This window comes from Caretta caretta, chromosome 25, assembly GCF_965140235.1.
Source record: "Caretta caretta isolate rCarCar2 chromosome 25, rCarCar1.hap1, whole genome shotgun sequence".
NCBI classification, from domain to species: Eukaryota; Metazoa; Chordata; order Testudines; family Cheloniidae; genus Caretta; species Caretta caretta.
Genome location: NC_134230.1, coordinates 3,809,718 through 3,833,914, shown reverse-complemented (window position 1 = coordinate 3,833,914; position 24,197 = coordinate 3,809,718). Strand labels below are relative to the sequence as shown.

General features: G+C 47.3%; 1 protein-coding gene across 1 annotated transcript; it reads left to right on the top strand.

Moving 5' to 3' along the window:
- Positions 1-114: 114 nt before the first annotated feature.
- Positions 115-22,923, top strand: LOC125627325 (kelch-like protein 23). The gene is made up of 3 exons (XM_048831331.2): positions 115-5,087; positions 6,145-6,556; positions 22,482-22,923. The coding sequence occupies exons 1-3, from the start codon at positions 4,169-4,171 to the stop codon at positions 22,792-22,794; spliced, it is 1,644 nt and encodes a 547-aa protein (XP_048687288.2). The 5' UTR covers positions 115-4,168; the 3' UTR covers positions 22,795-22,923.
- The last annotated feature ends 1,274 nt before the right edge of the window (positions 22,924-24,197 follow it).

Sequence of the window (24,197 nt, the reverse complement as noted above, 5' to 3'; positions counted from 1 at the left end):
TACAGACATCCCTTTCTCTATTCTGGGTTTAAAATGACTGCTTGGAACTAAGAGTAGTGGTAGCCAGCAGGCATGCATGAAGATTGGATCTAAAAGACTAACTAAATACCCCCAAAACCAAGTTTTCATAGTAGGGAGACAAAGTGGGTGAGGTAATATCTTTTACTGGACCAATGTCTGTTAGTGAGAGACAAGCTTACGCAGAGCTCTTCTTCAGGTCTGTTTTTTCCAATTCTCTTTTCTTTCCTCTATGCAGCAGAATTTACAGGCAGGGACCATTCCACAGAGCATCTTAGGCTCTGTACTAGTGATTTCTTATCTGCCTGCCCACTCGGATACTTATAGGGAAATGAATTTGAGTATTTACTGACTTGTTACCATTCTTTATAAACACCAGAGCTAAGGAGGGAATCTTATCAATTTCTGGCTCTTGTTCCAAACCTTGCCTTTGGTGGAATTTGTAAAGTCAGTCTTCCCTAGAGACATCTGTGTTGAGTGGCCCCAGAAAATTTCAGGCTTGGCTGAGTGACCTAAAACCTACTGAACTTACCTGTTTTCTTCTATATAGCAGATAGGACCATGGGGAAGGAACATTGGTTTTGTCCTGTATGCTTATTTTAAAATTTAATTTTCTACTGCAGACAGTCTAGTAGTACTAGATTACTTTGCACCTTGCATACATATTCATACTTCCACTTGTGATTTCTTCTTCTTGTTGACTTGTAACTATGCATTTCTAAACTTTATACATGATACATGGGAAAACTTCAGCACAATTGTGAATAAATAAAAGCTCTTAAGAGACTAGTTTGTTGCTCTTGTGCCTATCTGTCAATTTTAATCTGGAAAGCCAGTCTTGTAAACTCAACATAACATATAAAAGTCAGCTAGAGTTCTTTCTGACTCATGCAACATCAATAAGAACAATGCTGTCCATATACGTGAAAGCACAACTTGGTCTGGGTGCTCCATTGAACATGATTTTGCATGGCTTTGAAGGTCAACTTTGTTCTTTAATTGGAACTTGGTTATGTAGTCTTGCTAAGGTAGGAGTTGAAATAGAATTACTCTTTTTTAGCTGCATGGACTCTGTATTTTGAAGAGTGGGGGCTTCTAAATCTCCCTTTTTGTCACTAGAGTGTTGACAGTCTCTGAATACATATGTGAAGTTGCAGATTAATTCAATAGTATGTTTATATAAGTAAAACTTCAGGGAGAAGAGGTGTTGGATTTTAGTTTTTATAAGCTTTTGCTAGTTCTTGATCAAAGCTGTGCCATCTATTTTTTTTAAGTTCTTCTTTTCTGTAATTGTGGTACTTTTCAGTAATTGACAGGAATTTTACCTGTATAACATGCTATGTTATAGAACTCACAAATGTACTAGGGCTTCTGCAGAAAATCTACAAAACTGGTTCTGTCCTACAGACTTACGTAGACTAATTCACACAACTTTGGAAACATACCTGCTGCAAAGCTACCAAAGCAAGGAAATGAAAAGTTAAGCTATTTAACAGTGCATGTCTGCCTTCTCTAACAACCAGGCGCCTCCCCTGCTGACTGTGCACCAGAACCTTAACTCTGCCATATCTTTGCATAGATCTTGGAAGAGCATGCCAATCATATATGGCAGTGGTGAAGAAGGCATAGAGATGTTTGCAAGCAGAGAGGGTGGAGGGGAAGGTGAAAGACCAAGTCAGATGTAGATATGGATTCTGATGTGCGGCCACCACTCCATTTGGAGATGGAAGTTGGTGAGGAAGGATGGCTCCCATGGTTGCTGAGAAAACTCCCAGAAATAAGACTTCCCCCATCTCCTCTGCCCCATCTTCATTCTACATTTGTGGGACTGAGCGAAAGAATAAGAATCACTGCTTCTCCATGACTTGGCTCCGTTTAATGATGGAAAATGTGGTTTCTGGAAAATCAACATTTTCCATGGAAAATGTCAATTTTGCTTACAACTATCCATTTTCCTAATGGAAAATTAAAACGTAGTTTCAGGAGGATTCAGTGTTAATCTATATCTGTCTAAACTGCTGCAGTGTATCATGTTGCATCATGGGAGAGTTAGTCTAGCAGGGGACCTTGGCTCATAAAGAAGAATGGGACCATGGGGCAAATGAACTACACGCTCCTAGGAAGCACCAGGGCAACTCAAGCAGGCACTGGTTAATATTAACTCTTAATAATCAGATATTGCCAAATCAAATTTTTTCTGAACTTTTAGAAGAAAAGTTTTGATAGTTTGACTTTTTGTCCCAATTGAGGATGAAAACATGATGAAATATTGGAATTTCCCACGGGACAGAAATTGTTTTAAAATCAGTTATAACAATTATCCCAGCCTATTCCTTGACATGGATAGATGAAGAGAGTTGGATCAGTATGTGGAGAACTACCTGGTTCTTGTTCTTTCAAAAGGCTCTCGTATATTATGGCTCATCACCATGGTATAAGTATTTAGATGGATGGATAGTATAACCTACTAATAGACCATTAATATGATGACCCAGAGCACTTCTAGAGAATAACATTGCCTTTGCCAGTGCTACTGGCAACAGCCAAATCTACCTCAGGTCACATATCTTAGAATCTGACCATATCAGCTGGGAGCTTGTGCACTTTACATTGACTGACTGGCAAATTACAACTGCTCTCTGGAGCAGCCCATGTGTTATTAATGAGGGGTTGGGTTGGTAGAAAGGGATAGTGTCAATGCTAAAGGGCAGAAGCCCAATCTCTCCAAGCTGTAGCAGCCTGGTATGAGTTCTGCAGTGCACCTGCAGAGCTCAATGTCAAGGATTGGTAACAAATCTGGAGGTAGAGTTACATCAGAGCACCCAGCATCATTTAAATCTTTGACCGCACTCAGGTTCTTATTTTATTAGTTGTCCCCTGAAATCACTTGGCTTCCAGGTCCTGTGGATCCTGCCCACTTCCTGGATCCCAATAGGATCATTTAAATCCATCATGTCAGATTGATTAGAGTGAGGTTCAGAGTAGGAGATAGTTGAGACTCTAGTACCTTTCTGGACCAAGGTCCTCAGAAAAGGGCTCTTAACTGCTAAAGAAATATTATTGTGAACCTCGTGCTAGGAGACAGTTTCTCCTTAGCTGGTGGAACAGAGGGGGACTTTCAACTGTAGTTGGCTTTCTGAGCCCCATTTACTGTGCAGAAATACCCCCATCTGTGAAGGCCTAGCTAATTGGGAACAGGGAGGGAGGGCACATTCACACTGTTCTCTGTGAGAAGTAGAGTGGTGCTGGCAGGATCTGGATCCATTCCAGGGCACCTAGATTTGTGCCTCAGTTTAGTTGGTTGCTTGTGTTTTATCCAGTATTAAGTTGCAGATTGAACTTCTTCATTTAGAGAAAGACCTGGGAGTTCTTGTTTTTTTTACAACAGACCTTCTGCAGTTGAGAACACTGGCTGGCTCCTTTTGGTTTTACTTCGTGAAGCCCACATCATTCTGAACTTCCTCCGCTTCCCAGAACTGCAGAGAGATCTGATGGTTTAAAAACACACAATTCCTCGTCTGTAGCTTAGTCAAACCATTTAATCTCATTTTGGTGAGTACAGGGGCCGGGAGTTCTGGGCTCTTGCCAAATCTAAGATTTACCCTGTGGGGGCAGGACAAAATCACCTCACCTATCTGTGAGTCAGTTTCCTTGGGAGTTGAGATCAGCTGCCTGTCCACCCACAGGGACTGGTTAGGGTTAGTTAACCGGATTTTGTAAAACCTTGAATGAAAACTGCTGTAACTGCCAAGTATTTATTTCTTATTAAATTATGGAATTTCTCTAGGGTGTGCAGGGTTTTTTCCCACTCACTCACCATTAGGCTTCTGAAATCAATCAGCCCCTCTAATGGGGCTTGTTACCCCTTGCTCTTTAGGTTTATAAACTAGCCACAAAACCTCAGTATTGATTTACAGCCTTACTGCTGCAACTGCTGAGGGGTCTGAGGGGAGCGAAGTGGTGGCAGAGTAAGTTTTTAATGAGAGTGGGAAAGACAGTGGAGCCAGACAGGAGTGTAGGAAGCATGGTCTATTTTTAGGACAAGGCTGGCATATCCCATATTTATCGAAGTCACAGTTCCAGATGCCTCACATGAGCAAAGGGTGCTGAAGGGCTGAGTTAAAATTAACTCCTCCAGCTGACAACCAACATGGACTGTGCGCAGGAACCAGAAGGGCTGAGACTTCAGGCAGAACCAGTTCCTGACACCACTCTTGAGATTGGACAGAGACTTTTCCAGGTCAACCGTGGTGCACTATCTCTCCACAGTCGCTATTTTGAGGCCATGTTTTTTGGGGGCACTAGAGAGAGCGCCGAACACCACATAGTGATCAGAGGAGTAGATGCAGAGACTTTCCAAGTGCTTCTCGAGTTCACTCACACAGCGAAGGTGCTCATAACTCTGCACAATGTCACTCGCCTGCTGGAAACAGCTGACTTCCTCCAGTTTGAGAGAGTGAAAAGGATGTGCGAGAAGTTCCTGGAGAGGGAACTGCACGTTTCCAATTGTCTGAGCCTGATGGCCTATGCCCAATGCTTCGCCTGTCCAGAGCTTCATGCATCAGCTCTCAGTGTGGCTCTCACGCACTGGACGGAAGTGACTTCTCAGGAAGAATTTGAGACACTTCCCAAAGAAATGTTGCTCCAGCTCCTGCAAAATGATGACCTTTTTGTTCCCCGAGAGGATGTGGTTTTTGATACTGTGATGAAATGGGTTATGCAGGACCCAGCATCTAGGGAGGAGGCCTTCTTGGACTTGGTGGGGCAGGTCAGAGTAACCTTCCTGAGTCTTTCTTTCCTCGATATCTTGGTGAAACAAAGCAAACGCCCTGGAGAGAAGGATACTTCTGCCAGGCTGCTAAAGAAGTTAGACAGCCCTCCACTCAGCTGGAGGAACATGGAGCTGTCTTCGTGCACCAGCAGGAGCTATGAGACCCTATATGTTCTGGGAGGGAAGCATGACAAGGAGCAGCAAGAATTGTTTCAGTTTCAACCTAAATCTGGCACCTGGCATCTTTGCTCTCCACTGCAACGCAGGAACCTCATCCAGTACGCAGTGGCAGCAGTAGGTAACTCTCCCTTAGATGCATGTGTACCCAGGAGAACTCTTTGCAGCAAATAATGCAGGTGGCACCTAGTAAGAACTAGGCAAATTCAGAGGAAGTCAGGGTTTGGAGCCTTGATTGCCATGGGCTCAGATTCTCCCCCCATTAAACCATCAGTGCTGCTAGTGACTTAACTCAGACCTAAAGTTCACTTTGGTTCAAAGACCTGTTAGTCCTGGTGGTCTGGCTGTAAGGGGTTTGTATGGGGACTTGACTGAAAAAAGGAAATATTCATTCTTTCTGAATGTGATGACCATGGGGCATAAACATTAAAGCTATGACTCTACTCCCACTTACATTGGTTGTACAGAGTAACTCTATTGTATAGCTCCCTTTTTGGGCCAGAGCCTTCTCTGTCACAGGGATGAGCTTCAGAATTAACTCCACGAACCTGAGTGCCTTACACTGAGTGCATTACTCTTATGGGAGAGTCATTATATTCTGTTAGCCTGACACATCTGAGCAAATACTGAAAGAAATGTTGTAAACTGGTGTGACAGTGCAAATTAAAGGGCAGATTAGCTATATCTATCTTTGCAGCCATTTTGTGATGGCTTTGGGGTGATCAAGTTGTAAAGGGATGAATACTCGTGGAATGCACATTTAAGCTTAGTTCTATACAGAAAACCTTATTTTAAGAGTTAGCTTCCTCCTATAAGGGAAGAGAAACAAGGCCATCCGACTTACATGACCAATCACAATGCAGGCAGTGCAGCTAAATTTCAAATACCGAGTATCAAATATTTGCAGCAAACTGTTCATGACTCATCCTTATTAGAAGCTGAAGGAGAGATTAAGACTCCAGTCCTGCACTCTGATATACACGGGCAGACCCCATACCTACCTGGAGTCCCATTGATTCCAAGGAGAACTTACTCAGGTGCAAGGGACTCCACATAGATCAGGCTGAAGGAAGGAAGCCTAAATGTGCAAATTGCTTGAGGGGAAGTGGGCAGCAGGATATGCATGAGGATGGCTGAGAGATGCCTCTGCCTGACATTTCTTTCCATTCTATCCTCAGGGAACTTCCTTTTTGTGACAGGAGGTTATTTCCGAGATGAGTTTGTGTGGTACAGCGTGGACTGGGTGTTGATCTATAATTGCTGGGACAACAACTGGCTGGAAGGGCCTGCTATGAAGCAGTCTCGCAACAGCCATTGTGCCGTAGGGGCTGGGCTGTATTTGTACGCTCTTGGAGGGAGCACAGATGAGGGGATAATCCCAGATGTGGAGCGCCTGGCATTAATGGACTCTCCGTGGCAAAGCATGAGCCCCATGGTTCAGCCTGTGGAGAGAGCAGGTGCAGTCAGTGTGGGGACCAGGCTTTACGTGGTCTGTGGCCTGGATGAAAAGGGAGATGTGTATGGTGGCGTGCAGAGACTGGACATGGAGAAGGATGTTTGGGATGTCATCTCCTTCTCTCCGCTTCCCAGGTGAGGAACTTTTCTCTGGGATGTGACTCCCTGAAAAAGATTTCACAGAGATTTCATTGAAGTCAATGGCAAAACTCCTATTGACTTCAGTAGAGCCGAATTTCACCTCTGGTTGGTCTGGTATGATCCATCTGATCATGCTGGTTTCTGTTACAGTGACACAAGAGGCTGCACTCAGAGCCTCAATGTGCAGGGTGCAGCTCAAATCTATCTGCCCCAAAGAGCATACACTTCATTTAACTCCAGGTGCCCCAAGTGAGTGTTACAAACAAATGTGTGGAGGGAGCAGAAAAGGGGGTCATGAGTCACACACATCTGCTTCTGCCCAGAACAGTGCATGCGGTTTGCTGAGGGTTTATTTACTTCTCTCTTTAGAAATAAACATACCAGTAGTAGAAGTTCCTGCTCTGCCCCCTTGCCAGAGGTTGAGGTTGTCTGCTCTCAAGTTAGTGTGAGTCTGAATCAATATAAAAAGGGACAATGCCAAGATGAAAATCACATCAAAGATTTGCAAAGTAAAGAATCAGAAAGCATTTAGTTAAAGGGTCCTCAGACATTTCATTGGTTGCCTTGACAGTATTTTAACAGATTTTTTTGTTTCACAGGATGGTGAATAGAGGATGTGTCCACATGTCCTATCCCATTCATGGGTCCATACATTTCACAGCCAGAAGGGATCCCTATGATCATGTAGTCTGTCCTCCTGCATTCCACAGGCCAGACAACCTCACACACTCCTCATATCTAATCCAGCAACTTATAGCTGAGCTACAGCATAGCTTTTAGAATGACAGCAAATCCTGATTTAAAGACTTGAAGTACTGGAGGATTTACGGCACCCCTTGATGACTTGTTCCAATGGTTATTCATTCATTGTTAAAATAGACATCTTTATTTCAGTTAGAACTTTGCTAACTTCAGGCAATGGCTTGTAATTGAATTAGAGCATATTTAATAGAAAGATTGATCCAGCGTTTGTTTAAAGGCTTCAAATGAAGGCAAATTGACCACATCCATTGCTAATCTGTTCCAATGGTTAATTACAGTCACTATTACAAATGTGCATTTTATTTCCAGTTAGAATGTTGCTGACTTCAACTTCCAGCCATTGGATCTTATGTCCTAGAATCATAGAATCTCAGGGTTGGAAGGGACCTCAGGAGATCATCTAGTCCAACCCCTGCTCAAAGCAGGACCGATCCCCAATTAAATCATCCCAGCCAGGGCTTTGTCAAGCCTGACCTTAAAAACTTCTAAGGAAGGAGATTCTACCACCTCCCTGACTGACCTGTAGTTCCCAGGATTCTCCTCCTTCCCTCTCTGCTAGATTAAAGAACCATCTAGTACCACATAATCATAGAATATTAGGGTTGGAAGAGATCTCAGGAGATCTAGTCCAATCCCCTGCTCAAAGCAGGACCAACGCCAACTAAATCATCCCAGCCAAGGCTTTGTCAAGTTGGGCTTTAAAAAACCTCTAAGGATGGAGATTCCACCACCTCCCTAGGTAACCCATTCCAGTGCTTCACCACCCTCCTAGTGAAATAGTGTTTCCTAATATCCAACCTAAACCTCCCCACTACAATTTGAGACCATTGCTCCTTGTTCTGTCATCTGCTACCACTGAGAACAGTCTAGATCCATCCTCTTTGGAACCCCCCTTCAGGTAATTGAAGGCTGCTATCAAATCCCCCCTCATTCTTCTCTTCTGCAGACTAAACAAGCCCAGTTCCCTCAGCCTCTGCTCGTAAGTCATGTGCCCCAGCCCCCGATCCTTTTCTTTGCCCTCCACTGGACTCTCTCCAATTTGTCCACCTCCCTTCTGTAGTGGGGGGACCAAAACTGGACGCAATACTCCAGATATGGCCTCACCAATGCCGAACAGAGGGGAATAATAACGTCCCTCGATCTGCTGGCAATGCTCCTACTAATACAGCCCAATATGCCATTGGCCTTCTTGGCAACAAAGGCACACTGTTGACTCATATCCAGCTTCTCATCCATTGTAATCTCTAGTCCTATTCTGCTCAACTGCTGCTTAGCCAGTTGGTCCCCAGCCTGTAGCGGTGCATGGGATTCTTCCTTCCTAAGTGCAGAACTCTGCACTTGTCCTTGCTGAACCGCATCAGACTTCTTTTGGCCCAATTCTCCAATTTGCCTAGGTCACGCTGGACCCTATCCCTACCCTCCATCATCTCTACCTTTCCCCCCATCTTAATGTAATCTGTGAACTTGCTGAGGGTGCAATTAATCCCATCATCCAGACCATTAATAAAGATGTTGAACAAAACCGGCCCCAGAACCGACCCCTGGGGCACTCCGCTTCATATCGGCTGCCAACCAGACTCCAGCCGTTGATCGCTACCCACCGAGCCCGACAATCTAGTCATCTTTTTCTGTCCACCTTAGAGTCCATTCATCCAATCCATACTTTTTTAACTTGCTGGCAAGAATACTGTGGGAGGCCGAATCAAACGCTTTGCTAAAATCAAGATATATCACATCCACCGCTTTCCTCATATCCACAGAGCCAGTTATCTCATCGTAGAAGGCAATCAAAGGCATGACTTGCCCTTGGTGAATCCATGTTGACTGTTCCTAATCACCTTCCTCTCCAAGTGCTTCAAAATGGATTCTTTGAGGACCTGCTCCATGATTTTTCCAATGACTGAGGTGAGGCTGACCAGTCTGTAGTTCCCTGGGTTCTCTTTTTTAAATATGGACACTGTTTGCCTTTTTCCAATCGTCTGGGACCTCCCCCAATCACCACGAATTTTCAGAGGTAATGGCCAATGGTTCTGCAATCACATCAGCCAACTCCCTCAGCACCCTTGGATGCATTAGATCTGAACCCATGGAGTTGTGCATGTCCAGCTTTTCTAAATAGTCCTTAACCTGTTCTTTCACCACTGAGGACTGCTCACCTCCTCCCCATGCTGTGTTGCCTAGTGCAGCAGTCTGGGAGCTGACTTTGTCTGTGAAGACTGAGGCAAAAAAAGCATTGAGTACTTCAACTTTTTCCACATCATCTGTTACTAGGTTCCCTCCCCCATTCAGTAAGGGTCCAACGCTTTCCCTGACCAACTTCTTGTTGCTAACATACCTGTAGAAACCTTTCTTGTTACCCTTCACATCTCTTGCTAGCTGCAACTTCAACTGTGCCTTGGCTTTCCTGATTGCATGTTCTAGCAATACTTTTATACTCCTCCCTAGTCATCTGTCCAAATTTCCGCTTCTTGTAAGCTTCTTTTGAGTTTAAGCTCACCGAAGATTTAACGGTTGTGCCAAGCTGGTCACCTGCCATATTTGCTATTCTTTCTGCACTTTGGGATGGTTTGTTCCTGTGCCCTCAATAAGGCTTCTTTAAAATACAGCCAGCTCTCCTTAAAAATACAGCAGATGTCAGGGTGATTGAAGTCCAGCATTAGAACCAGGGCCTGTGATCTGGAGACTTCAGTTAGTTGTCCAAAGAAAGCCTCGTCTACCTCATCCTTCTGATCCGGTGGTCTATAGCACACGCCCACCATGACATCACCCTTGTTGCTCTCACCTCTAAACTTAACCCAAAGACTCACAACAGGCTTTTCTTCAGTTTCAAACTGGAGTTCTGAGCAATCCTACTGCTCCCTTACATACAGTGCAACTCCTCCACCTTTCCTCCCATACCTGTCCTTCTTGAACAGTTTATACCCATTCATGACAGTGCTCCAATCATGTGAACTGCCCCACCAAGTTTCTGTTATTCCAATCACATCATAGTTCCTTCATTGTGCCAGGACTTCCAATTCTTCCTGCTTGTTTCCTAGGCTTCTTGCGTTTATGTACATGCACCTAAGAAAACTAGCCGATTGCTCTACTTTCTCACTATGAATTAGGAGGCTTCCCATCTTGTACGCTCCTCCTTGTGTTTCCTCCCAGTATCCCCCGTCCCCACTTACCTCTGGGTTAGATCAACATCCCCAGCGAACGTAGTTTAAAGCCCTCCTCACTAGGTTAGGAAGCCTGCCTGCAAAGATGCTCTTCCCTCTCTTCACTAGGTGAATCCCATCTCTTCCTAGCTATCCCTCTTCCCGGAACAACATTCCATGGTGGAAAATCCAAAGCCCTTTCTCCGACACAACCTGCGTAACCACGCATTCACCTCCACAATTCGACGGTCCCTACCTGGGCTTTTTCCTTCAACAGGGAGGATGGACGAGAACACCACTTGCCCCTCAAACTTCTTTATCCTTCTTCCCAGAGCCATGCAGTGATCTGGTCAAGGTCGTTCTTGGCAGTATCATTGGTGCCCACGGGGAGAAGTAGGAAGGGGTAATGGTCTGAGTGCTTGATCAGTCTCGGAAACACTCTGTCACATCCTGGATTCTAGCTCCAGGCAAGCAGCATATTTTGATTCTCCTGGTCTGGTCGGCAGATGGATGACTCTGTCCCCCTTAGGAGGGAGTCCCAGACCACCACCACCATTCTCCTCTTCTTGGGAGTAGTGGTCATGGAACCCCCGTCCCTAGGACAATGCAGCCCGTGTCTTCCTGCCGATGGGGTCTCCTTCTGATCCCTTCCCTCAGCAGGCTCTTCCAAATCCTTCTCTGCAGTAGTAGTATTGCATCAGATGTCTTCTCTTTGTATAAGCCCTCGCTAGACTGTAATTAAATCACATAATCATCTTCTCTTTGATAAATTAAATAGACGGAGCTCTTTTGAGTCTTTGAGTGTAAGGAGTATTTTCCAGACCTTGAATAATTCTTGTAGCTCTGCTCTAACCCTTTCCAATTTGTCAACATCCTATGTAAAGTGTGGGCACCAGAAGAAGACACAGTATACAGTAATGGTCTCACCAGTACTGTATGCAGAGGTAATACCACCTCCATATTCCTTGTCAATATTCCCTTGTTTATATACCTAAGGATTGCATTAGCTCTTTTAGCCATACTATTGCACTGGGAGCTCATATTTATAATGACCCCTAAATCCTTCTTGCAATTACTGCTTTCCAGGACAGTTCCCCATCCTAGAAGTATGGTCCACATCCCTTGTTCCTAAATGTATGACATTGCATTTAGGTATAATCAAAACATATATTCTTTAATTGCATCCAGCTACACAGCAGTCTGGATCGGTTGGTTATCAGTGACCTGTCTTCATTGTTGTTTAGATTTCCACTGATGTGTGTGTCATCTTCAAATTTTATTTACAATTATTTATGTTTCTTTCCATGACATTGATAAAAATATTGAATAGCACTGGTCCTCACTTTGATTATCTGGAGATATTGACAACCATGTGTAATAATAACAGTTCAAATTCCTTCCCTGATCACTGCAGATGCAGCTTGATGGGCCAAAATATAACACTCCATGTTTTATCAATTTATCCGTTACTGCCTCAGTTCTTTTACCCTTTCATGGCTGTGATAGCACATACTTTGAGAAGATGTAATATGCTGCTAGCAAATACTGATTTCCACCAAGTGTTTCTGGTAGTGTGTCTTTTCAATTTGTATGAACTCCCAGGGCTCACTAGGTGGGGTATTTCCTCTAAATGAGTTCTTCCTTTTCTTGCTGGTGCTTTCCTTTCTTGACAGGTAAAGCAGGAATGCACCCAGGCCTTCACATCTGTTGTATGCCTGGTTCAGTGTCTTTTCATACCTCAGGTAACCTGTTGCTTTGTTATTATGAAGACACTCCAGTACAGTTCTCTGCAAGCTTGCTTGCAAGACAATCCTGTTGCCTGCATACATCAGCCAGTTGGTAGCGAGATCAATGGATAATCATTCTTGCACTGTGCTAATCTGGGTGTCCTTCAGTAGATCTTTTGGCACCAAACATAACTCAGGGTCCTTAAGCTGTTCTTGTCAGATGTCCTTACAAGAGCAGGCAGAGTCTATTCTCATTGCCCTCACCCAGCTGAGCGCATCTGCAGCCATGTTTTGCTTTCCAGATTTATGGTGAACTGTGAGTGTATATCCAGACAGTTTGTGAATCCATCTGCACAAGCATCCTTCTGGGTGGCGCTTCATAAGGAGCGGTTACCCAGGGTTTTTTAAACCCAAAGCTTTAGGTAACTTTACTTTTTGTGAGGTGGTATCAGGAAATAAATTAATGGAGACACATTACGTCTGTCTGCTAGATGGTTGGCATAAATCATACAAAGAGCTTGTCTACACTCTGGGGGATTGATGCGCAGTGATTGATGCATCGGCAGTCAATTTAGCGGGTCTAGTGAAGACCTACTACATCAACCGCAGATTGCTCTCCCATCGACTCCTGTACTCCACCTGAACGAGAAGCGCAAGGGGAGTCTATGGTAGAGCAGCTCTAGTCAACATCACATAGTGTGGACCCCGTGGTAAGTAGATCTAAGTGCATCGACTTCAGCTATGTTATTCACATAGCTGAAGTTGCGTAACTTAGATCGATCTCCCCACCTAGTGTAGAGAAGGCCAAAGTTAAGTGCTTTTATTTAAAGTCTTTACTTTTAGTCTTCAGCACTTTTACAGGAATGCCTTTACTGAAAGCTTTTGCTTTGTTTAGTCTTGAGCACATACGAACACAGTATATTATAGCATTATCCCACTAGTCTGGAGCGGTTTTTGAGTATTTTAACAGCAGAGTTTTGGTGACCAGCTTTCAGTCTGCTGCTGGAGACTTTTTTAATGTTCACAAAGCAATCCGCCTGTCTCAGACCCTTAATTTTTTTTATACAGTAACTTTGCACTTAACAAAAAGAAAAGGAGTACTTGTGGCACCTTAGAGACTAACCAATTTATTTGAGCGTAAGCCGATGAAGTGAGCTACAGCTACACGGCTGTTACTCTGAAACCTGCACTTAACGTCGTCCTGCTTAACGTTGTTTCGAAGTTACGTCGCTGCGCCATTAAGAAACATGCTCCTTTAAAGTTGTGCAATGCTCCCTGATAGTGTCATTTGGCTGCCTGCTCTGTCCACTGTGTGTATCATAGAATCATAGAACATCAGGGTTGGAAGGGACCTCAGGAGGTCATCTAGTCCAACCCCCTTCTCAAAACAGGACCAATCCCCAACTAAATCATCTGTGGCAGAGCTCCAACCTTGTCCCCGTGGGTCCCGCACTTCCAGGTGGTTTATGCTAGCTTCGGAGGCTCACTGCAACCCTCCACATAGCCCTTCTCTCTAGGGCCAGGGATACAGTCTACTGAGCCCTTTTCATCATAAGCCAGCAATGGAGGTTGGTGAGAGAATTCCCAAAGTCTCTGTTGCTCCTACAGCCTCGTGCCAAAATAGTTTAGCCTCCTGTCCTGACAGGGGCCTGTTTTCCCCTCCCAGGAGGTGTTTCTGTAGTGGTGGGTTGGGGGGAACCTGGGCCCGCCCTCTACTCTGGGTTCCGGCCCAGGGACCCTAATGGTAGCAGCTGTTGGCAGCTGACCTTTCACTGCCAGAGTTGCTACATTTCTCTGGGCCACTTCCCCACAACTCTCCTGCTTCTCCCTTTCCTCAGGGCTCCCTTACCAATGACTTGAGGGTGTCTTCATTAACCAGCCCTTCAGCCACACTTCCTCTTCCCTGGCTCCTCTCTGCCTGACTGGAGTGAGCCCTTTTATATTATCAGAGGGGCCTTAGAGTCAGGGGGTTACATTAGCTTAATGGCCTCACCTGACTCTTTGCAGGTTAATTGGAGTCAGGTGTTCTCATTAGCCTGAAGCAGCCCCTGCTCTGGTCAGTCAGGGAACAGAACCCTGTTCATCCAGTGGCCAGTAGACCCATCTTCGGCTCCTCTGCTGAACCCGGCTGGCCTGGAGGGAGACTGCTGCTGCTGCTGGGCCTTGGGCTCTTGCTGCTGCTATCACCACTCCAGCTGCTCCCTTGGCTGAGCCGGACACCACCCACCCACCCCCCTTCTCTGCTACCTGGTTGCTGACCAGCTGCTGGACCTCCCCTGCCCACACACACGCTCGGGTGCTGCTACTGCTCCTTGCGGGGGGCTGCTGGCCTGCTCCCCACGGGGGGGGAGTGAGGGACCCCAGCCCCAGCCGTTGCTGCTGTGAACACCATCACCACCACCGCCTGAGAGGGGCCCTTTCTGCCTGCCAGTGCCTGGCCACCGGACTGCTGTCTGGAGCTGCTGCTGCCCTTGCTGCCCAGGAGCTGCTGGGCCCTAGAGGAGGAAGACGAAGAGGACCTGCCGTTACTGGGGGAGCGCGCAGAGACTCTGCAGACCACTGTGGAGGGGGCCATGAAGGACTGAGTAACTTTCGAACTGTGCTCTTGTGGTGGGGGTTTTGACTGTGTTTGTGGGGACACAGGGGGTGGAGTGTGGAGCTGCCCCCCGATCCATCTGCATCACCACCCCCTCCTCCACCACCACCCCCACTGGCAGTTTACCACCTGCCTCTGGACTCAGCTGCTTGCTTAGCTTGCCACGCCCTGATTCCACCATTTGGGCCCCCCCCCCCGGACTGCCCACTCCACAGCTTTGCCCCTTGCAGCATTTTGCCCCTCCCCTTTGCCCTAGCCCCCTTACTAGCTTCAGTTTGATTACCTGCCCTGCCCATTTCCCTCTGCAGCTTTTGTGTGTTTGGCCCGCCCCAGCCTCCGAAGCTAGCCCCTTGGTTTCCCTGTCCTACCTCCAGCCCGCTTAGCCCCTTGCTCCGTGCACCAATGCCCCCTCCCATGCGCTTGTGCCACTCCTCATTTTAGTTTGAACCCCCTTCACTGCACCCCTCAATGCTGTTGTATTCCCCCCTCCCCTAGTGCAGCTAGAGGAGCCTGAATCCCACCCTATGTTGTTGATTGACTGCTAGCCCCTGATTTGCACCCCTGTCCAGCCCACCCCTTTTGGGACCCTCTTCCCCTGCCTGCAGCCTAGCGGGGAGGAGTGATCGACCTGCTTCCCCTTTCCCCTCCTCCTTCTGGTGTCTCCCCCTCCCTCCCTGCTCATGATGGCAGGGGACAAGGTGGGTGGGACCCCTCTGGCAGACCCCGCCGTCCCTCCCACACCCGCCGCCCTGTTGCCCTCCCCCCAAGCCTCTACCTCCGCTGTTGCGGCCGAACCACCTGCTACTGCCTCCGCTGTGGGGGAAAGGGTCTTCTTTAGCCCTCTCACAGTTCGTACGGCTGGAGTGGTGACCCTGTTCTCCCCTGACCTGTGGCCTGAGGTGCTGGGGGTCACCAAGGCTGTGCCGGGCTGCCTGCTGCACCTCTGGGCCCATATGGAGGGGCTCATGGTCAATCTTGTTAACATCTGTGCCCTGACATCGGGCCCGGAGCAGCTACGATTCTATCAGCAGGTGTCCGCCTTCCTTGGCATCTTGGATCCTCGCAAGTGCCTGGTCCTGGGCGGGGACTTTAACACCACCCTCGAGGAGCGGGCTCGCTCAGGGACCAAGCAGTGCCCAGCCGCCACGGATGTCCTCCGGGAGATAGTTGAACATCACTCCCTGGTGGATGTCTGGTGCGACCATCACCCGGACGATGTTTCGATGTTCACCTTTGTCTGGGTGGAGGCCCATCAGTTGCGCCACTCCCGGTGGGACCACATTTATTTATCACGTTTCCACCTTTCACAGGCCCACTCCTCCAGCATCCAGCCGGCCCCGTTCTCCGATCATCACTTAGCCACCGTGACAGTCTCTCTCTGTGCAGAGAGGCTGGGGCCAGGCTATTGGCATTTTAACAACAGCTTGTTGGAGGATGTGGGCTTCGTGGCGTCCTTCTGGGAGTTCTGGCTGGCCTGGTAAGGGCAGCAGCATGCCTTTCCCTCGGCACAGCGGTGGTGGGACCTGGGGAAGGTGTGCGCCCGGCTCTTCTGCCGTGACTACACCCGGGGCGCCAGCCGACAGAGGGCGACAGGGCAGTTGGAACGGGAGGTCTTAGAGCTGGAGAGGCGTCTGGCCGCCAGCCCCGAGGATCCATCCCTCTGCGGGGTGTGCCGGGAGAAGCGGGAGGAGCTCCAGGCCCTCGAGGAGCATCGGACCCGGGGTGCCTTTGTTCGATCCCACATCTGCCTCCTTCGGGAGATGGATCATGCTCCCGCTTCTTCTATGCCCTGGAGAAAAAGAGGGGGGGCCAAGAAACACGTCACCTGCCTCCTCACAGAGGATGGCACCCCCCTCACGGATCCGGCGGAGATGTGTGGGAGGGCCAGGGCTTTTACACAGGCCTTTTCTCCCCGGATCCGACCGATCCTAAAGCTTGCAGAGTGCTCTGGGACGAACTCCCGACAGTCAGCGCAGGCGACCGAGACCTGCTAGAGCTGCCTCTCACCCTGGCCGAGTTCTCGGAAGCCCTCCGCTGCCCACCAATAAATCTTCGGGCATGGACGGGCTGACTGTGGAGTTCTACCGCGTGTTCTGGGACGTCCTCAGCTCAGACCTAGCCACCGTCTGGGCTGAGTCTTTGCAGAGCGGAGTCCTCCCTCTTTCGTGCAGGTGAGCCGTGCTCACCTTATTGCCAAAGAAGGGGAACCTCCGCGATTTACGAAATTGGCGTCCCATGTTGCTCCTCAGCATGGACTACAAGGTCGTAGTGAAAGCCATCTCGCTGCAGTTAGGGTCCGTGCTGGCGGATGTGATCCACCCAGGCCAGACCTACACCGTCCCGGGCCGCACCATCTTCGACAACCTGTATCTGGTCTGGGACCTCTTGGAATTCGGGTGTAGGGACGGTCTGTCATTCACCCTCCTGTCCCTGGATCAGGAGAAGGTGTTCAACAGGGTGGATCACGGGTATCTCCTGAGCACTCTGCGAGCATTTGGCTTTGGACCCCAGTTTGTGGGTTTTCTCCAGGTGCTGTACACCTCCACAGAGTGTCTGGTCAGGCTCAACTGGACCCTGACCGAACCGGTCAGCTTTGGGCGAGGAATACGGCAGGGGTGCCCCCTCTCGGGCCAGCTGTACGCTCTGGCGATCGAGCCCTTCCTCTGTCTCCTCCACAGGAGGTTGACGGGGTTGGCTCTGTGGGAGCCGGAGCTGCGGCTGGTCCTGTCAGTGTACGCCGACGATGTGCTTCTTGTGGTCCAGGACCCGGGCTGCCATTCTTCTACCAGGACCTCCTCCGGACCTGGAAACTGCTTTCGATGACCAGGTCTGTGGCAGCCACCAAGGGGGCAGATCTCATGGAGCCCCTGCTACACAACCCCCAGCTCCGCGTGCAGGTGGCAGAGTCCCCCTTGGTGCACCAGAGGTTCGTCCTGGCAGAAGTCACAAGAGTTGGAGACACCCTGGACTACAACTGGGGAGATTGGCTGGATCCCCTGACACTCGCTCAGCGCATGGGGCTCTCCAGACCTCGTACTCCCTGGCGCGCACTTCAGGAGGTGAGGGCCGCTTTGCCGCCTGCTGTTCTGGTTTACCTCGACAGGCTCCTGCATGAGAGTGTGCCCCATCCACCCTCCACCCCAGGCCCACCTGACCTTTTCATCGGGCCCCTGCCCTGTGGATCCAACTAACCCCCCTGCCCCTTCACCGTGAGCCAGCTGCATGAGCTGCAGCTAGTCTGCTTCCAGACCACGCCAAGGAAACATCTATACACGCTCGTGCTCCACACCCTTCACGTCCTCACCATCGCATCCCGCCCCGATACAAAATGGCGGGACCTCTTGCCACCTCTGGAGGGTGAGGAGCCCCGGTGGGCCAGCCTATATTCCACCTTGGTCCTGAGTCCCGCCGGGGATATCAGTTGGCTGCTCCTTCATGGAGCCGTGAGCACAGGCGTGTACTTGGTGCGGTTCACCCCTATCCCAGGCACCTTCCCCTTTCGCAGCGTGAGGGAAACTCTGGTGCACACATACTTGGAGTGTGCCAGGCTGCAGCCCATATTCTGGCTCCTCACAAATATTTTGTTGTGCTTTTGGTTACACTTTCCCCCTCACCTTTTTATTTATGCACTCCCTATCCGCAGCCCCACAAAGTCCCGGGACCTCCTGGTCAACCTCCTCCTGGCCCTGGCTAAAATGGCCATCTATAAAACCAGGGTGAGGAGGATGGCCGATGGAGTCTCTTGTGACTGTGGGGCCTATTTCCGATCCTCCATCCATTCACGTATCTGGGCAGAGTTCCTCTGGGCGGCATCCACTGACTGCCTTGACGCCTTTTGAGGAACAGTGGATGCTGTCCGGGGTTCTCTGCTCAGTGTCCCCATCTGGTTCCGTTCGTTTGACCCTTTGACCACACCCCTGTCCCTGTTATTTCATTAGTTGTCCCCCGTAATCATTTGGTGTCCAGGACCTGTGGATCCCCCTCTTAGGCTGGGGGGAAGGGGAGATCCTTTAGCACTTCCCGGATCCCAGTAGGGCTACTCTGCTGTTCCCAACTGGCCTGGGTCTATCACACATCCCAGCCAGGGCTTTGTCAAGCTTGCCCTTAAAAAACTCAAAGGAAGGAGGTTCCACCACCTCCCTAAGTAACGCATTCCAGAGTTTCACCACCCTCCTAGTGAAAAAGGTTTTCCAAATATCCAACCTGAACCTCCCCCACTGCAACTTGAGACCATTATTCCTTGTTCTGTCATCTGCTACCACTGAGAACAGTCTAGATCCATCCTCTTTGGAACCCCCTTTCAGGTAGTTGAAAGCAGCTATCAAAGCTCCCCGCACCCACCCATTCTTTTCTTCTGCGGACTAAACAATCCCAGTTCCCTCAGACTCTCCTCATAAGTCATGTGCCTAATCCTCTAATTTGTCTAGGTCCCTCTGTATCCTATCCCTATCCTCCAGCGTATCTACCACTGCTGGAAAAGCAGCAGCTTTACAAGGGAGCATTGGACAAGTTCCTCTTCTCCATTTCCATTATACAAATATTGTACCTTTTGTGATGGAATTCTAGTGTGACATGCAATGTATTTCCAGTTCAGATTGGAAATACCCATGTCTTTTAAGAAGGAAGTCAGGTGACCATTAGGTGCAGGCAGAAGTGGCATCATATAATGATGTGCACTGCAATGTTATTAATTGTAGATTATGGATTTAGCATGTCAAAATCAGACCCTAAATAGGCACCCCTTTGCCGAAGTACAGCTCTGAGGAGGTGATATGATACCATCCACAGGTATTCACTGGCTGTAAACACCAAGGTCAAGATCATGCCGTTTCAGCATAGATCTTCATTAGGGACACATATGTACTCCCCAGCATAGCTGATAACAGGAAGGGACAGAGCCATGGTTCTACTTAATTCTCCCTGCTCCATCTGGGGTGCCAAGTGCCTCTGTGGAAGTAATTTTGGAGGAGTCTCAGAGCTGTGGAACTGAAATTCTGCCCAGAATTTATGTCATGCAAGTGTCAGGACAGGGGGAGCCTTAGTTCCTCCTCTCCTACTGCCCACCTGGGCCAGAGCTACTCAGAATCCAGCCCCAAGGAAGGAGAACAAGAACAGGTTGTAGAGATTAAAAATGTAAGTGAGATACTTAAAGGTAATGTGGTGAAATTAAGAGAAATATCATCTTAGCCTAAATAGCATGCAAAACTTCTAAGAGAAGGTGTGGAATTCATCCCTAACTTTCTGTGCAGCCTGTGGGTGGAATTTTAACAAGTGGAAGTGCTAGGAGGGAGGGGGAGGAACAGGGAAGCGCCACGTCTCCGCTCCTCCCCTTTCCTCCCAGAAAGCCCTAAGTGCTGCCAAACAGCTGTTTGGTGGCAGGGAAGCGCTGGGAGGAAGGGGGAGTGGAAGTGGGGACGCGGTGTGCTCCGGTGTGGAGTGGGGGTGGGAAGAGGCAGGCCTGAGCATCCCCTGGCAAAGTCGGCGCCTGTTCTTCTGAGGGGAAGCTGCTGCTGTGCAAGGTGCTTCCTAGCGTCCTTGCTTGCCTCATTATCTGCAGCGGGCTGTGCCTGTGTGGGGTAAGCCAGGGGCACCTCCCAACCACAGTACAGTACTGTACAGTATATAATGCCTTTTGTCTGCCCCCCAAAAAATTTCCTTGGAACCTAACCTCCCGCATTTACATTAAATCTTATGGGAAAATTGGATTAGTTTAACATCATTTCACTTAAAGTTGCATTTTTTCAGGAACGTAACTCCAATGTTAAGTGAGGAGTTACTGTACTTAAAAAGCTACAAAGATATGTTAATCAAAAGTGTTATATAGCTGACCAAACAAAATCAACTGTTGGGCAAAAAGCAGGTGTTACAAAAACATGTTACTAACAAAACACAAAAAAAACCAAAAATGGTTAAGCAAGCAGTTTGGAGCCATTAGGCTGGCAGCTATATTTTTCCATAATGACAGTTTTAAAATATATTCAGACTTACTGTTTTTTACAGACACTTATCCCAGTGTATTAGGGAGGACATAGAGTCAGGCTAACTTCTGGGGATTGTCTTATCCTCTCCCTCCCAGCAACACCTTAGTAGTGCTAAGTTCCTGCAAAGGCCTACTAAATGCAATGAGGAGAATAATTGATAGTCCATTTTAATAACTGGCAGTGGCTTGGGCACCCGGCTGCTTGCTGAAAATGTTCCTCATCAGAGCCAGCACTGTGCCCTGTGTACACTGTGAATTCTGAGTATGGAAGATAGGCCTTGAAGGCCTCCACACTTGCTAGACACTCCAGTTCTGTAGCCAAATCTTTGATTTCCCTCTCATTTAATCTGCGACCTCCAAAAGCCACCACTCTGCACCTACTAAGCTCATCCATTTGTTTAAGTGCAAATCCTTCAGCAAACTTTGAGGCATCACAAGGTTACCAGGAATGGATGGGATGGATCTGCGAAGTTAAGCACAGCATGGTTTAGAAGTCCTTCTTTCAGTGACGCCGATGGTTTTTGGTGTTGCTCTGTCCAGACAAAGTTCTTCTTAATTAGCTGGTATAATGGCGCTGCTGCCCATGCTGCAAAATTTTGTACACATCTTTGTGGAACCCACAGAGAACTACAAACTATTGAACCACCTCTTCCTGGTGCTCCTCACACTGACTAGATATCCTGGGAAGGAGATGTGACTCCTTGTAAACTGATATTTGTTTCCCAAAAATTTAAACCCCGACTCCTTAAAAAGCTTTAGGATCCTTTCCATTCCTACCAGATGTTCCTTCCCAGTTTTTGGGAAACAAATGAAGTCATCTAGGTATGTTAGTATGTCTTCAATTATCAAAACTTGGTTTAGACCATTTGCTACCCTCTGAAATGTCCTTGATGCATTCATGAGTCTGAAAGGCGTTCTGCAGAACTGAAATATTCCCTAGGGTATCACAAAGGCAGTTTTTTCTCTATGCTTAGGTGCCCCTTTAATCTGATGGCAAAGGTTGAAATTTACCTCTGTGCAGGGCCAACACAAAGCTGATGCACTGGTGTGAAGGCCTGATGCTCTCCTCTGCACAAGTGAATTTCATTCTAAGAGCAGATCTGTTGAGAGAGATTATAAAAACAGCCCCAAGTTGCTATTTTGGACAATCACCACACTTTAAAATATGATCACCAAAGGCTGGCATTATTTCTATTGTTTACTTTTTCACTTTCACTGGACTTGGACAGTGACACTAGACTGCTCAGTTTCTAGTCAGTTTCACTATCTAGTGGTCTTGCCCTAGCATTTTGCTCTTGTTTGGGGCTGCAGGGGGATATTTAAATGCAAAATAAAAGCAGTATTAATTGAATTAAAGAAGAAAAGAAAGGCAATTGCTATTAAATCCCAGGCCCTAAACTCCCTGAAAGTGTCCTGGGAAAGATTAATAACTATTTAAAGGAGGTGATTTTTTTCCTGAAGTGGATGGTTGCTATTGAAAGCTAAAGAGTAGCAACATTTCAGTTAACTTCTGAGGCAAGTAAAGCAGAGTTGATTAGTAAAAATATTGCAGAAAGGGCCTGAGATCTTCACTCACTATCATCAAACTGAGTTATTCTCAGCATCTATACCAATTGTTCAATGGTTTTCAGTTTAGATGAAACTAGATGCATGCTGGGGGTGCTGACCCTCCTCTTTGTGTCCTGCAGAGATCACCAGTTTTCCTTCTCCCTAGGTATGACCTCTGTGTTACAGCTCTGAATGGAGCTCTCTACACCATAGGAGGTGGAGCCTTTCGCTTTGATATGGACACAGATGAATGGACCCAAGTGGATGAAGAGTGCCTGACTCAGAAATTCTTCATGGGATGCAGCACTGCCAATGGCCAAATTTATCTCCTGGGACAGAGGAAGGGGAACGTGGCTGTCCCCAACATGGTGCTCTTTGACCCTTATACTGACACATGTCAGGTGGTAGATAGCAAAGTCCCTTGCCCAGTTCCTATTTATGGGTGTGTCTCTATACGAAGATTTGACACATGGGCTTAAGCAAGGCTGGCCAGGTCACAATACAGAGAGGGATTCCAGTGTGTTAACGCTTACAAGCGCTGATATTTATTGTCTGTAGAACTTGTAGAATCTTGAAAACATCATTTATTCCTCTCCTGATTTTGTCTTTTCCAGTTTGGCAAATGCTGGTGTCCTTTGTCCTCAAGGAACCAATATGGAAATGGAAGATTTGCTCCTTTCTTTATCAAGACATCTCCTCTGGTGTCAGCATGATTCCATGAAAACATTTGCTAGCAAACTCACTAACTTGGCCTCTGCAACAGCAGAAGAAATTATAGCATTGCAGGGTCAGTCAGAAACATGGCTGTTGGGCTTTTGTTTGTGTTGTTTTGATTTTTCCAAATGACAGGACTGCAGCTTCTCAAATGCTAAAGAGCACTCCAGGCAGCAGCAGGTGAAAGGCATCTGTCCAAAGAAATCCAAATTTCAGTAGTTGAAAATTTATTTTTATTTTCAGCTCATAGGGACGACAGTACCTAAAATGCAAATAGAGCCATAGGGAGACTATAAAGACCTGAGCTACTTCATGCTTCATTCCTCTGGGTTCTTAAGGAGCTTGGCAGGGCCCTGATTTTATTTGGAAGGAAAAGAGCAAGCATATGGTAGGATTTAAACTGATTCTTTATTTAAGCCAATGCCTTCATCACCTCTGTGCTGACTCAGTTCCATGTGTAAAGTGTCACTCAGGTGTTAAGTAGCACCTAGGGAACCCTGTTCAGAGCTGCTGTTGATGGCTATGGAGAGAGTTGTACAAATGACAAGAGGAGTTGAGCCCACATACACTTTGAGCTGTTCTAATCCTATGGTGCTCAGTCAGGGGATGAAATCCTGGCCATTGAAGTCAATGGAATTTTGCAGTTAGCTACAATGAGGCCAGGATTTCACACAGAACCAGTACATTGTAACTCCCTGCTGCAACATTTCAGTTCGTTATTGTGTATGAGGCTGCTTGCTTCACAGCTGGGTGACAGTTTTTGACTGAAACTGTTTCTCTGCAAAAAATGATTTGGTGTCACTGAAATGTTTCACTAATTTGTGAGACAAGGTGGGTGAGGTAATATCACCAATTTTGAAAACAAAGCCAACAAACTCCAAACAAGTCCAAACATTTTGTTTTGACATTTTCAAAACAAAATATTTAAATTTTTAAATTCAAAATAACTTTTTTGTTACAAAATTTCCTTCAATTGTAGTTTTTAAAATGTTTTATAAATGCTCAAAATCAAAGTGAAATGTTTTGTCTGAGGCCAAATGATTTTTTTAACCCCTCAATTTGCCAAAAGTGTCAAAAAAAATTGTTTTCGTGTCAATTCAACATTTAAAAACATGGAACTGCCACCAAACCAAAAACTTAGTTATTTGCCCAGCTCTACCCACTACAT